This window comes from Aptenodytes patagonicus, chromosome 5 (assembly GCF_965638725.1).
Source record: "Aptenodytes patagonicus chromosome 5, bAptPat1.pri.cur, whole genome shotgun sequence".
Taxonomy (NCBI): domain Eukaryota; kingdom Metazoa; phylum Chordata; class Aves; order Sphenisciformes; family Spheniscidae; genus Aptenodytes; species Aptenodytes patagonicus.
Window position 1 is genome coordinate 80,959,905 of NC_134953.1, and position 12,362 is coordinate 80,972,266.

Sequence of the window (12,362 nt, forward strand, 5' to 3'; positions counted from 1 at the left end):
AGCTTCTTATTGTTCCCATTTTATATTACATATTAATTTTGGCTCATGAAGCTTATAGAAGATGTAAAGCCACGGGAACACGTCACACAAAAGCTGTGTCAGGCTGGGAAACTTGGGGGGGGCAAAACTGTAGCGTATCAAGAGCATTCAGGAAGACAGAAGTGTCAGGAAAACCTGCAAATGATGAACTAACTTCCCTCCAACTAGGTATCCAGTGCAATGGCCAGCAAAACACTGCAGGTACATACCTAAAAACCAATGCACTGTAAATAACGTGCTGTATATTTTAAAATGAGGCTTGAAAAATTATTCTTCAGCACTCTATCCTCTTGCGTGACCCTGCTGAGTTGGTTGTTTGTGCTGGTTATGGTGGTATCTGTTGCTGGGAAAGGAATTGCTTCTGTCCGTCACTGGTTTCAAACAACTCTCTTTTTGCCGTATACAGTGAAGAGGAGCAGTGAAAGAGGGTTCTAGTCTGTAAGCAGCAGTATGGGAAGGCAAAGTGTCTGTTATAAGATACTCAAAGTTCTAGAAATGGTCTGACTTCCAGGCTTTTTGAAGTTTCTAATATTCTACCAATAAATTATGATTACTTGAAAAAAATCCTTTGATCTCACTGGGAGTTTCCTAGAGAGAGAGTTTTCAAAACTGGTTTGGAGTCACTAAAAAAACATCATGAGAAAAGGTCCAAATTTTAAAAGGTGTTACCCAATAAATCAATAACTAAGTATTTTCTCTGTCCCATTTATTTGTGGTGATACTGCTTGGGAAGGCAGAGGTGGAGGATAACAAACTTCATCTAAGCAGTTCTTTTTCCGGGAGTTGAAAAATGTTCAACCTTTACAGAGCAAGCAACTGCAAAATTAACAGTAGCAGGAATTCCAGGACTCTTGCAATGAAACACATGTGAAATTTCCCAAGAATTGTGTCTTTCACTGTGTATTGGTTTGGCGATACACGAAAACTTTACTCCTATGATCGTAACAGTCACTCCCTTTGAGGGATTACAAGATGCTAGGTTCCTCCAGCTTCTCAGGGCTAAAATTACCAGAGAATTCAGAACTTCTGAAATTGATGCTGAGGATGTGCTATTGCAATCATGCCTCAGTGGAGGAGTTGCAAAGGGAAAAAAGACTCACTGCAGGGAGTGCTGTCATGCTGCAGCACAGATATTCTAGCAAAAGATCAGATGTGGCATTAACAGCCCTGCTCTGACTCTTTGCTATGGAATACAGCTCTGTATTTTGTTCCTGTTTAAGAGTTGAAATGCGCGGTGTAGAGTGCAATTACGAGGACGTCTCTTTTGTCAGAAAAGCTCTCACACAGCTTTGATCAGCAATTAATACGAATTCAAACTTGCACTGCATTATTTACTGTCGAATCCTGCCATGCCTTCATAGGAGGCAGTCTTAATTGTCAGTCTCCGGGCTGTATTCACCTCACCTGGATAATTCACCGAGCTCTTGGTGAGATTCTTTCCCTGACTCTGAGCGAGCTGCGAGCTGGGTGTAGTGTTTTGGTAGCAGCAGGAGTCTGTCCCTGGCTCCCTGTCATACGGCAGGTGCACGTCCAACTTGTGTTGGAGAAGAGGCAGAGAAGCCCATGGGAAAGATGGTAGCCAAGACCGAGTTGACAGAATAATTCCTTCATCCCACATGTACTCCCTGCCCAGGAAGAGATGCAGCCTGGCTGCATTAATTGCGCTGCTGGCGGGAAGCACACACAGGCGTTGACGATGGAGGTGATAAGAGGGACTGCAGGGTATGACCCGCCCTGAGACTGCAAGCAGCGGTGCAGCCCTTCTCACCGAAAGCTCGACGCTGTTCCTTTGTGTTACGGGTTTTAAACTGACACAAACTATAGAAGAAATCAAAAACTTGCTTTCTTTGCTAGCATCTGATTTGCTTACTTCTCCATTCTCAGTAGTCAGCTCCATGGTAGCTAATAGCTAAAACAACCCATTTCTGGAAAAAGGGGAAACAAGAAAATTACAGGGCAGATGCAGAAGACCATATGAAAGGAAAACACCAGATTTTCTTCTCTCAAGTAACGCATGTATATTTAGATGCACTTACAGTGAACATGTACCAAACCACCACCCTCAATTCAAGTCAAAAATAATAAATAGTATTAGAGACTTTCTTCTGCAATGTTTGCCATTTCGGGGGCAGTAGCTACCCCTGAACTTTCTTTGTATGCTTTACTTGCTGTTTCCTCGCTATAAAACTATTACCGTTAATAACCATCCCAGTGATTTCAACTGGAAGATAATTTAGACTGAACATTGCTTTGGTTTAACAGTTGAATATACATAAACGCAGTCACTTGGTTTTATTTACTCTTTATGTCTAGCTGACTAGAGCTGTGCATCAAGGGAAGTAATGGGCCTGATTCTTCATCTCTCTCTATAACCTGTTCACATCATTTCACTGCTGCAAAGTACTCACAGATTTCAGCAGAAGGCTGACTGGAAACGATCCACGTCACGTAACGTACCGGTTTCCATCCAAAGGGCCGGCAGCAGTGGGATGACTCCCCACAGCCTGGGGTGTCCCCAGCAGTGGTGCCCCGGGAGGAGCCGTGCGGTCGGGTCCCCGCCTGCCTCCACCTTGAGAAGAGAGGGAGAGGCAGAATCGCACCTCCTGTGCCGCGGTACCAAATACGGTTCAGCTGAATTCGAGAGCTAGCCTCAATCTGTAACTCCGGATCTCACAAAAACACTCTTACTAAGAATAATTTTCCCATCACATGTGCGGTTTTCACAGACTGTTAATAGATCCTGCTTCGTGGCCCTACATAACCAGCTCCTCTCCGGACAAACTTAGATGTGCCGTTCTCACTCTCTTTAGCAGAAAGGGCATAAAGTAGTGCACTGTCAAGGCCAGTCACCACACACAGGGATACCTGGTATTACAAAAAAAATCAAGCTGGTTACAGAAGATCGCACCGACCCAGAAACTCAGTCCGGAAATCGAAAAAGAGCTTTTTCAAACAGAACCCGAAGACAACTTCGCAAGGTTAATACAGAGCCCTTAGGCTAGCAGGCGTCTTGTTTTCATTATTCTCTGCCCAGGAAGCATTTATCACTATGAATTCATTGAAAATTTTGAAATACAGTAAAATGAAGAGAGCAGACTTGCAGGAAAACCTCTCCCTTTGCTACAATCTGTTCAGGAGAGAAAGGAAAGGATATTTGTATGCGCGTGTAGGAGAGAAAGAGGTTTGAGGCGGGGGAGTATACCCAGAGGAAACACAAATACCATTTCACAGTGGAAGTGTGAGTGCGAGAACGCGGTATCTCTATTTTATCTAATATGTGTGCAGTTTCCATCAGTGTATAAAGGAAAACTAATCCTGCTAATTTAAAACAGCTACAATGACTTGCAAAAATGTAAACAAGCTGCTATTGAAACTTCGGGGAAAATTGTTTGACAATCGATTGCCTTTTTGACATTTAAGACAAAGGGACAGAAGTTCTCTTACATTATCCTACCTGAAAAAAGCACTTTTTGTTACTTTTAGAACTATAACAGCATTGTTCTATTATGATGATATTTTTATTTAGCTTTTAATGTCTCATGATTCTAAAATTTTGGAAAATATGTGTTAATCTCAGCAGAAGTAGAAACAATTAAGTTTGCAAACAACATCTGAGTGTGGGGCTCGGTTAGCAGCAGGTGCCGTTTCCAGTGCGGTGCCCGGCGCTCTGCCAGGCCACAGGTTCCACAGGACATGAAACCAGAGAGCTGCGATTCTGACACGTGCCCCAAGACTGGTGTGGTGAAACACAAAAGATCTGTTTATGGTCGCCATTCTGCAAATGCAATTACTTCAGCATTGTCTTAGCCGTGCCACGAGTTAGCAATGTTCCCAACTTGACTTTACAACCTTGCTTACAGCGAATATCATTTATCCCCCAGACATTCCTTCGCTCCAGTTTGCTTAGTTGCAGAATGAGGTCCGTACCATCTCAGAGGAAGACGGAACTTCAAGACAGATGTTGAAAGAAGTATAGCAGATGTTTAATGGAGAAACAGACAGATTTCTGCTGTAAAATGCATGCCATCAAAAGTCAATAAAACTTACAAAAGGCAAACTGTATTTAACTAAGAGGATGCAAATATCCAGGATTTAAATACCAATCTGTAATTTGTGACTTTAACCCAAGAGACTAGCAATAGTGCCATTAGCAATGCCATTTAATCTAAAGAAAATGGCATTTCAGGAAAGATTTCATGTCCATATTTTTGTGCTACACACCTTTCAGGGCAGACCTGACAACAAGCTACATGTTGGGACTGCATCATGCAACATGAGCCCCCGCATTGCTAATCCAGCAGAGGAGTTTTACTCCTCAGCAGCCCCACCTCTTCTGGTAAATCTCACCTGCCTCTGGAACGGTTTCCTTGCATTCATTCAGCTTAGGAATTGAAATGAAAGTGGGGGGGGAGGAAAAAAAGAAAAAAAATCAATGAGAGGCTTAGTCAATATGACCAACCTAAAGCATTAGATTGTTTCGCTCAATTACCTTTCTTTTCCATCGCTTAATTCAGATAACCATCAGGTAAAAGAGGAAAAAAAATAGCTATATACAGTTAATGCAACAGAAGGTATCAACTGATTTAAGCAGCTGGCCAAAGCACTTAGCAATGCATCTATCCCTCGGTTAAATCATTCTCCTAGACCTGCATAATACATGCATGACTGGTATTTTTATCTAGAGCATTAAACCTAATGGCTGGTTAGTTGAAATACAAAACTGTTCTGAACAAATTCATGAAGTTCAGAGAGCTGGTGTAGGTCCCAGAAATACCCATCTGTCAATACATTTTAGTGGTCCCTGCAGCCTCATACTGAAAAATCTGAAGACTCTGCATTTATAAAGGGCTGGGTACATATTGGCAGTTGCTTGGGTTTAACTATGTATTGATATAATATTCTGAAAATTAGGAGAAAATTGTTTTTGGAATTGTAGATGTAATAGCTCAGCCAACTACAGCAAACAGCTAACTCTACTTTTTTGTGTTTTCTTTCTCTACAGGTATACCCAGTATTTCCAGTATTGGTAGTAAGTAATAAAACCAGTATTGTTTTGCATTGTCATTCAGCTTCTTGGATCTAATTTCCCAACATCCCTTTCTGTTATAGATAATGTTTCTCTGAAAATGTGCTCTGTAGTGCAGGGCCTACGTATTGGCCCTCCTCTGTCGCATTAACATGTAACTGTACTACGTGGTCAGAGAGAATGTCACTCCGGACAACACATCTGCCGTTAACTGCAGATTTTCTGATCGGTTCTGATCAGCAGATGAAAACTGAGTGCTATAAAACTGAGAGTTACACAGAGAATTAAGACACTGTTCCACAGAAAATATTTGTTGAGCATCTTTAAAAAAAAAAAGTGTTTGCTAATAACAGAGAAGTATCGGACCATTCATTTTCATGCGAGTATGTGTCTGTGTAAATTCGAAGAGCAAATGGAAGAGTTTATAAATGGAAGAGTGTTCATTTTTATGAAGTAGCTTAGCAAATGCAGTGTTCCTGCTGGAATCTTTGCATTAACTCCAGCAGCCTTTGAACTGGGCTTTACTCCACAAAATAAACAGAATTGTGTTCCTTCACAAAAACCTGCTTTCCTGTATGCAATTAAAGCACCAAAATATTACACTTAAACTATAACAAAACCATAACACCGTTATGTAAAGAACTAGTATATCAATGAAATAGATGATTAATTAAATAAAACACTCGAAGGGACTAAGTGCACAGAGCTCAGCTGTGAGTCTTGCTGAGTTCCATAGCTGCGAAGTGCACACAGTCATGACACGTTAGCTGATTACAAACAAAGCAGGCAGGTAGAAATGGGATCCTGCTGCGGCTGGCTGAAAGAATATTCCCCCCAGCCTCAGCTTTGCATAGGCATTAAACACAACTTGTGTGATGCAGGACTAACACAATGATAAAATATCACAGTAGTAAAATGCAATTTGCCATACCTGATATCCAACTGAAAAGCTTCTAATAATTTGGGTAAAACTGCCTCGCTTCTTATGATGCAGGCTCAGGTCTCTCAATTTATAAATCAGCTCAGTTTACTTCAGCTCATGAATGGCGCTGATTTGTTAAGCTCTAGACAGCAAGTTAAATGCCATCAAAACTAGCCTCCGTGCAAATGAGAGCAGCGTTAATAGCTGAATGCCCTGGCATCTGGTTTGCAGCTTCAAATAGTGAAACAGCGTCAATGACAATAACGTGCAAATGAAAGCCCTCAATCTTAATAATGTAATTTTCCCGCTGTAGTATCTCCTTCGGCATTTGCATGACTGCAAATGCATAGTGATACGCTATTTTCAAAACCTTGTGTTTATACATGTATTTTATAACCAAAGGAATGAACTAAATGAAAGAGATGTTTATGTCACTGTTCTCCGGAATATTCCTGCCATTAATAACAGAAATGGGATGAACGGGAAAATAGCTCTTTGGAGTTTGGTCGTGCTGTAGTTTCTTAGTACTGTGTTGCATGGACTATATGGTCGTGTTTTCACTTCACACTCCATACAGCCTTCGTCACCACATCTACCATTTCTGAGCATCAGCAGATGTTGGCCTTTGAAAACTTAATAGGGAAACTCAAATACCTTTTAAACACTGGTGACCTGAAAGGATGCATTGTTGACCTCTTTGTATTTTACACCGGGGTGATTAGTACAGTTTATCTATTATGAAGGGAGAAAATTCTGCTTAACATTCCATAGGAAGTATGAGAGTTTCTGCAAGTCTATGCTTTATCTTTAATCTGCTGTAAATGTCTTGGAACAATATGTGGTAGAATTCAACAAATTTCTTTACCCACCTAGAAAGGATGAAGCATGAGCATCTCTTCATGAGCACAAGTAAATACGTGGTTTTTTCGTGTGTTTTTTCTTAAATAGCTCAGGGGGGAAATAGTTCTACTTGCACAATGTTCTGAACATCTTTCCTATAAAATAGAAATAGCAGAATTATCGTTAAACGAGGATAGAACCCATAAATTTATCCTGGTGTCTAAGAGAATTTAACAGAAGTACAATTAACACATAAAACCAAACAAGATTAATTAGTTGTGGCTGCTTTAATGGATTCTGCATGATTTCTTCTTTTGTCTATGCTAATACAATGTTTGTGTTCATATCAGCAGAGTTTTTCCCCATCTGCGGACAGGGAGTTACTCTCAGGAGATACAGTTTGGGTTTTATTTTGCCTGGCAGCAAACACTAACGGGGCGGGAAGGGGGGGGTATTGGCTTTTGTGTGCTTCAAGCTTTTCCTAGTATATAAGGAGGATGGGGTTGGGGCGGGGGGTTATGAAGACTGAACCGCCAGGATACAAAGAAGAAGCCACCGCAAGCGAGGTTCATTTAACACTTCTAAGACCGCTTTCACAAGCAAAGAAAAATAAAATATATTTACCTGTGTGCACATATATGTATCATTCTCTATTCCTTTTTTTTTTTCCTCAAAGGATCTTGTATTAAAGCAGCTCATCTTTAAAGTTTGAACACAAAGAAAGAGTGGTCATTAAGTAAACATCCTTTCTGATCATCGAGAAGAAAAAAAATTTTTAAAAAATCAGAGCTTTCCCATTAAGGTCATTTGTACCTGCTGTTGTCTATCAGTTGAATAATAGGTTCTCTGGTCATTTCCAGCATTCTTGATTCCAATGCTGGCCCTTTCAGCATTTTTCAGCCATGTCTGGAAAAATACTGGTGAAAGTGGTAGCAATTAATGAGTCCCAAAACCATTTCATAATTTTGAGCAATGCTTATTTACAGTATGTAAATATTCTGAAAACTACATTATTTTCCTTGCTAAAATAATGATTGTACAATTTTACATAGACCAGTGCATCAAAATGTTCATTATTGTGACCAAATACTAAAGTTACTAATCTGTACATGTATGCCTTCAAAAAGTTGACTCCTCTAAACTATAGCTTCTATCTTTATTCCTGTAAAGCACAACTCCGCTAATTATGCTAATCAGTTTGTTATAAAGGGTATAATTGGGCACAGGATAGGATAGACATGATGTGCAAATAGCTCTGTGTGGGTGATTATCACCTTAAAGCCTGCTGGTGGCAGATGAGTCAGAGTTTAGAGACAGACCGTGCACCCAAGTGCAGGATGCAATCGTGATAATCAAATGGTATGTTCTGCTTTGTTCTCTATGTTTTTGTTCTTCTTTATAGCCAATTTCAAATTAAGAGAACTTATTTTTTTTTTTAATGATAACAAATGCAAGACACACAAGTAAAAAACAAGACTGAATGGGTACTCTTTTATTTTATTGTTTTCTTAACCTTGAAAGATCTAGTTGGTATTTTTCTGGAACTCAAATAGTGTCAGGATGAGTGTAGCTTTATTTGTTTTACTTATTTGTTATGAAATTTTAATGTGGTAAATATATGTCTTAAAAGGTTATGAGAGCAAACACTAGCAGATTTTTTTTTTCTTTTTTGTAACAACACAAAGTATTTTGGACCTCATTTTGCCCCCTTGTGGTAACTGAGAAGTTCTCATTAAATTTACAGCCATGGGATCAAAGCCGTTGCAATGCCAAGCTCTGGACTAGAGTCTATACACAACACCCACACATGTCGGTAGGATATAAACATGCATAACTAGGTCGTACATTACTTTTCTATTATTATTTGAGGTCAAGTTTTACAGAGAGCACTGTACTGTTGAGAGACCATTAAGATGTTTATCTCCTTAGAATGTTTAAATATTGTCTTCAGACTATATATATTATTTTGGACATACTAGCAAAATGTTCTCATTTCAATTCAATTTTATCCAAATCTGACTTTTTAATAAATAATACTGTTAATCAGGCTCCTAGTCTAAGGCAATCACCTTATCTAAGTAACTGATTATAATATCGAGCCAGTAACAGTACTTGTTTTTCCTCCTTTACTTTAATACTTTGAAGAGCTCAGAATTTTCCACTTTAACAATTAGATTTTCCATTATATTAAACGTTACTGGGCTGAAAGAAAGTACCGATAGCCTACGTGGTATAATGCACTCATTTGAGCCCTGGATCTGAAAGAAATTTAACATTCCAAAGAAAAGACATTGTGAGTAGTTTATTTACCTGGTAGGATTCATAACAAAGCCGGTTTTCTTCCGTACAGCTAGGATTTGACCCGTGAAGATCAGTAAGCAGAGCGCCTGCGCTGACCCCGGCGCTGAGCAGAAACCGTCTCCTTGCGGAGTGATTTCTAGTGCAGGGCCAGAAACCACCAGGGCTGCTCCAGGGAGCACCGACAGGTTGTTGGGGTGGGACCTGGGGGAGCCTTTGTTTCAGATTTTGTTTTGCCAGATCCACCAATTTGAACGGATAGGAAGAGCCATTCTCAGCAGTCCGGCAGGCATGGCCGCTTACAGCTTAGTATTGTTTCTCATTCTTCATCCCACCTTACCTTCATCATCTTGGGTTAGTTAAAAACAGCGTATCAGCCAAATTGTCTTTTCAGCGCCTTCTTATTTGCTGTAATATATGGAAAATTACTTAGTTCGCAGTTATATTTGTTTTAACCATTAATAAACAATCAAGTGATAGTACACCATAGAAAATAAGATACCAACATTTCAATATGTACCGTGGTACCCATGCAAAACATCTGGCACCTGCAATATGCAAGTTCAGCTACAGTTACTCAGGGAAGTTTATAGAGAGCAGACGTGATCCATGAAGATATTCAAAAATCTAATTATCTATAAAGCTTGGGGAGACATTGCTAGGAAAAAATGCACTTCTATATTTTACCCTCCTCTCTTTTTCCTTCTGTCCCTTAGACGTGTAATCAGTTTATTTCATAGAGTATAAGGGAAGGATGAGGTTTCCAAATCAGCATTCTGATTTTTAAAAAAAGATCTTGATTTACTGTTCTTCATCAGTTGTGAATTACCGTACAATAATCCCAGTCGACCAGCCAATTTCAGCATCTTTGTAGGAAAAAGCAGAATCAATCAAAATAAAAAGGAACAACCCCGCAAACTATCAACAGAATAATTTACTTTTTTTGTCATGAGAAAGTACCTAAATATTTCCTTCCAAAAATACTTGAATTCATTGTGCACTTTTGCAAATATTTTAGTGGAAATACTTACAATTGAAGAATACTCCCTCAGACCTCATTAGTTTGAGAATTGGCCAACACATTTGTTAAAATCAATGTATTTTTTTTTTCCTAACATCTAAAGTTTCCAGAGCTGGATCACTGGATTTTTTTTTTTTTTTTAAAGCCTCTAAAAAGATCACTTTCTTTTACTCTAAGACAGCAAGTGGACACGCAAAGGACTAACGGCATTTAAATTCTTCAACAGTTACAAAAGCTGTTATGGCTGAGGAGCTGCCATAAAACCACCACATCTTCACATTTATGCAGAATTCCCCTTTCTTCAAAGGAACAGGTATGCAACTTCCTACATTGCTCCAAAAAAGATTGCCTCACATTGGCCAAGCATTTTTTTTTTTAAACTTAATAAAATAAAGGGGTGATTTTTTCTAAAGATGTTTTTCAGCATTTCTTCCCTGTTGATGAGTTAGATTTTGCAGTGTTACGAAAGTGCTAAAAGGCAAATTTTACGTGAGGTAGGTTACCATGACCTCAAACAGACCTAATGAGCTAGAAATGCTGTAATAATGATAGTGTGATCTTTGCAATAAGTGATGGAATATGATCTGATCTAAACACACCCAATTATTCCAGCAGTTACTAAATCTGCCGTTGATTTCAGTGAGCATTATTTTTTATTATTCCTAATTTTTTGTCTAATATTAACAACTAAACCCACTGTCGTACGTATAACTCCACTGTGCTCAGCAGACATGTACATTTTAGAATAGACGTTTACTCTCAACTACTCATGGTTTAAAACAGGCAGTGGCAAGGCCAGTTTTCTATGACTGGAAGCATGGACTTCTGCTAGAAGCATTAAGCTTACACTGACAATTTTTTTAATGCTTTTTTGTGTTTTAAATAGAAGTTGAAGGAAAGTTAAAAAAATCTTAATCAGAGTCTCTCACTGGGGTTCCTTATCGTTATTATAAATTAAATAAGTAATGATAGTTGTCAACACAAGTGCTCCCTGTCTGCCGTTAGAGTGAGCATTATTTAAGACTTACTGATTTATTACTAGTAATTTTCAGCACATGCATTGTTTGTGGACCGGGTCAGTGGAAACAGTTTAGGAGATGAAAATATGCTAGTCTGCCGCAGAGCGCAGATGCCCAGGCAGCAACGTAGTCTTCCTACGCTCCATCACCTGCGCTCTTCATCCCTGAGGAAGGATAGCCCCCCTCAGTGGGAATACATTTTAATTTTACTGCCAGCTCAGTACTTTGTTGGAGTGAGAAACCAACAAAGTGCCGATTAATTTCTGCCAACGTCATGACGGGTTTTTTTCACGTGCAGCTGTCTGGTTGGAATCAGGCTGAAACTACCCGTTCGTTTCCACCGTTCCCCCGGTCTGAAACCATGATGTAGCCCATGGTGCAGACTGCAGTTCCAGTGAATATCTGAGACAGATTTTCTTCGTTTAATAGCATAGGTAATTCTGATACCGTATATCCAAAAAAAGAATTGGGAGGGGAAAAAAAAGGAAATGATCATACACCTAATAAATACCATGCAATCAGTTTCTCCTTACTTCATGAAAGTAAGATTTTTTCCCAATAGTTATTTTCTGCATATAATTGGTTTTGGAACAATAGTAACTAAAAATGCAGAAATTTCCAATGCAAATTTAAAATGTCATATCTGATTTTCTGCTCAGTTGTGTAGCTCACATGCCTCTACCCTTAAAGGTGCCTACAGTAGCTTCACTTTTAAATAACAACACTAAAATGTACTTTTAGAAACTTTTTCACATTTCTGTAGCCTTGTTTGCCCAGAATAACTGTCATAGAATATATTACGGTAGATTTATATATCTTCTAGAATACCTACACCAAAATTCATTAATTATTCTGGCAAATAATGACTTTAATTACAGAATACAGTGTCCATACGTGGAACTGTTCTGGAAAAGCTTGGTTTATCTAGTCAACTTCTCTATAAATAATACCCTTAGTGGTAATCACTGAGGACTAGAAATATTTTCACAAGTTGCTATAAAAGAATAACTAGCTGCTAAATGAATCTTCCCAGTGCCTGTTCAAAGGATGACTCATCTGCTCCAATATACTTGTGGGAATGACAGTCAATATTCTTTGACTTGGAGGTCTCACATACCTTTTTAGATAAAGCATTTAAAGTTGTCTCCATTAAAAAAAAAACCAACCAAAACAAAAAAAAAACCCAGAAAATTTCAA

At 39.0% G+C, this 12,362-nt stretch overlaps 1 protein-coding gene across 7 annotated transcripts in view; it reads left to right on the forward strand.

Annotated features, from left to right (window-relative positions):
• The window catches only part of NTNG1 (netrin G1), a 160,984-nt gene that overhangs the window by 104,902 nt on the left and 43,720 nt on the right, over positions 1 to 12,362 (forward strand). For all 7 annotated transcript variants that reach the window (XM_076337935.1, XM_076337933.1, XM_076337929.1 and 4 more), the window contains exon 5: positions 5,042 to 5,068. In XM_076337935.1, coding sequence (XP_076194050.1) covers positions 5,042 to 5,068 — 27 coding nt within the window. The remainder of the gene's footprint in view (positions 1 to 5,041; positions 5,069 to 12,362) is intronic.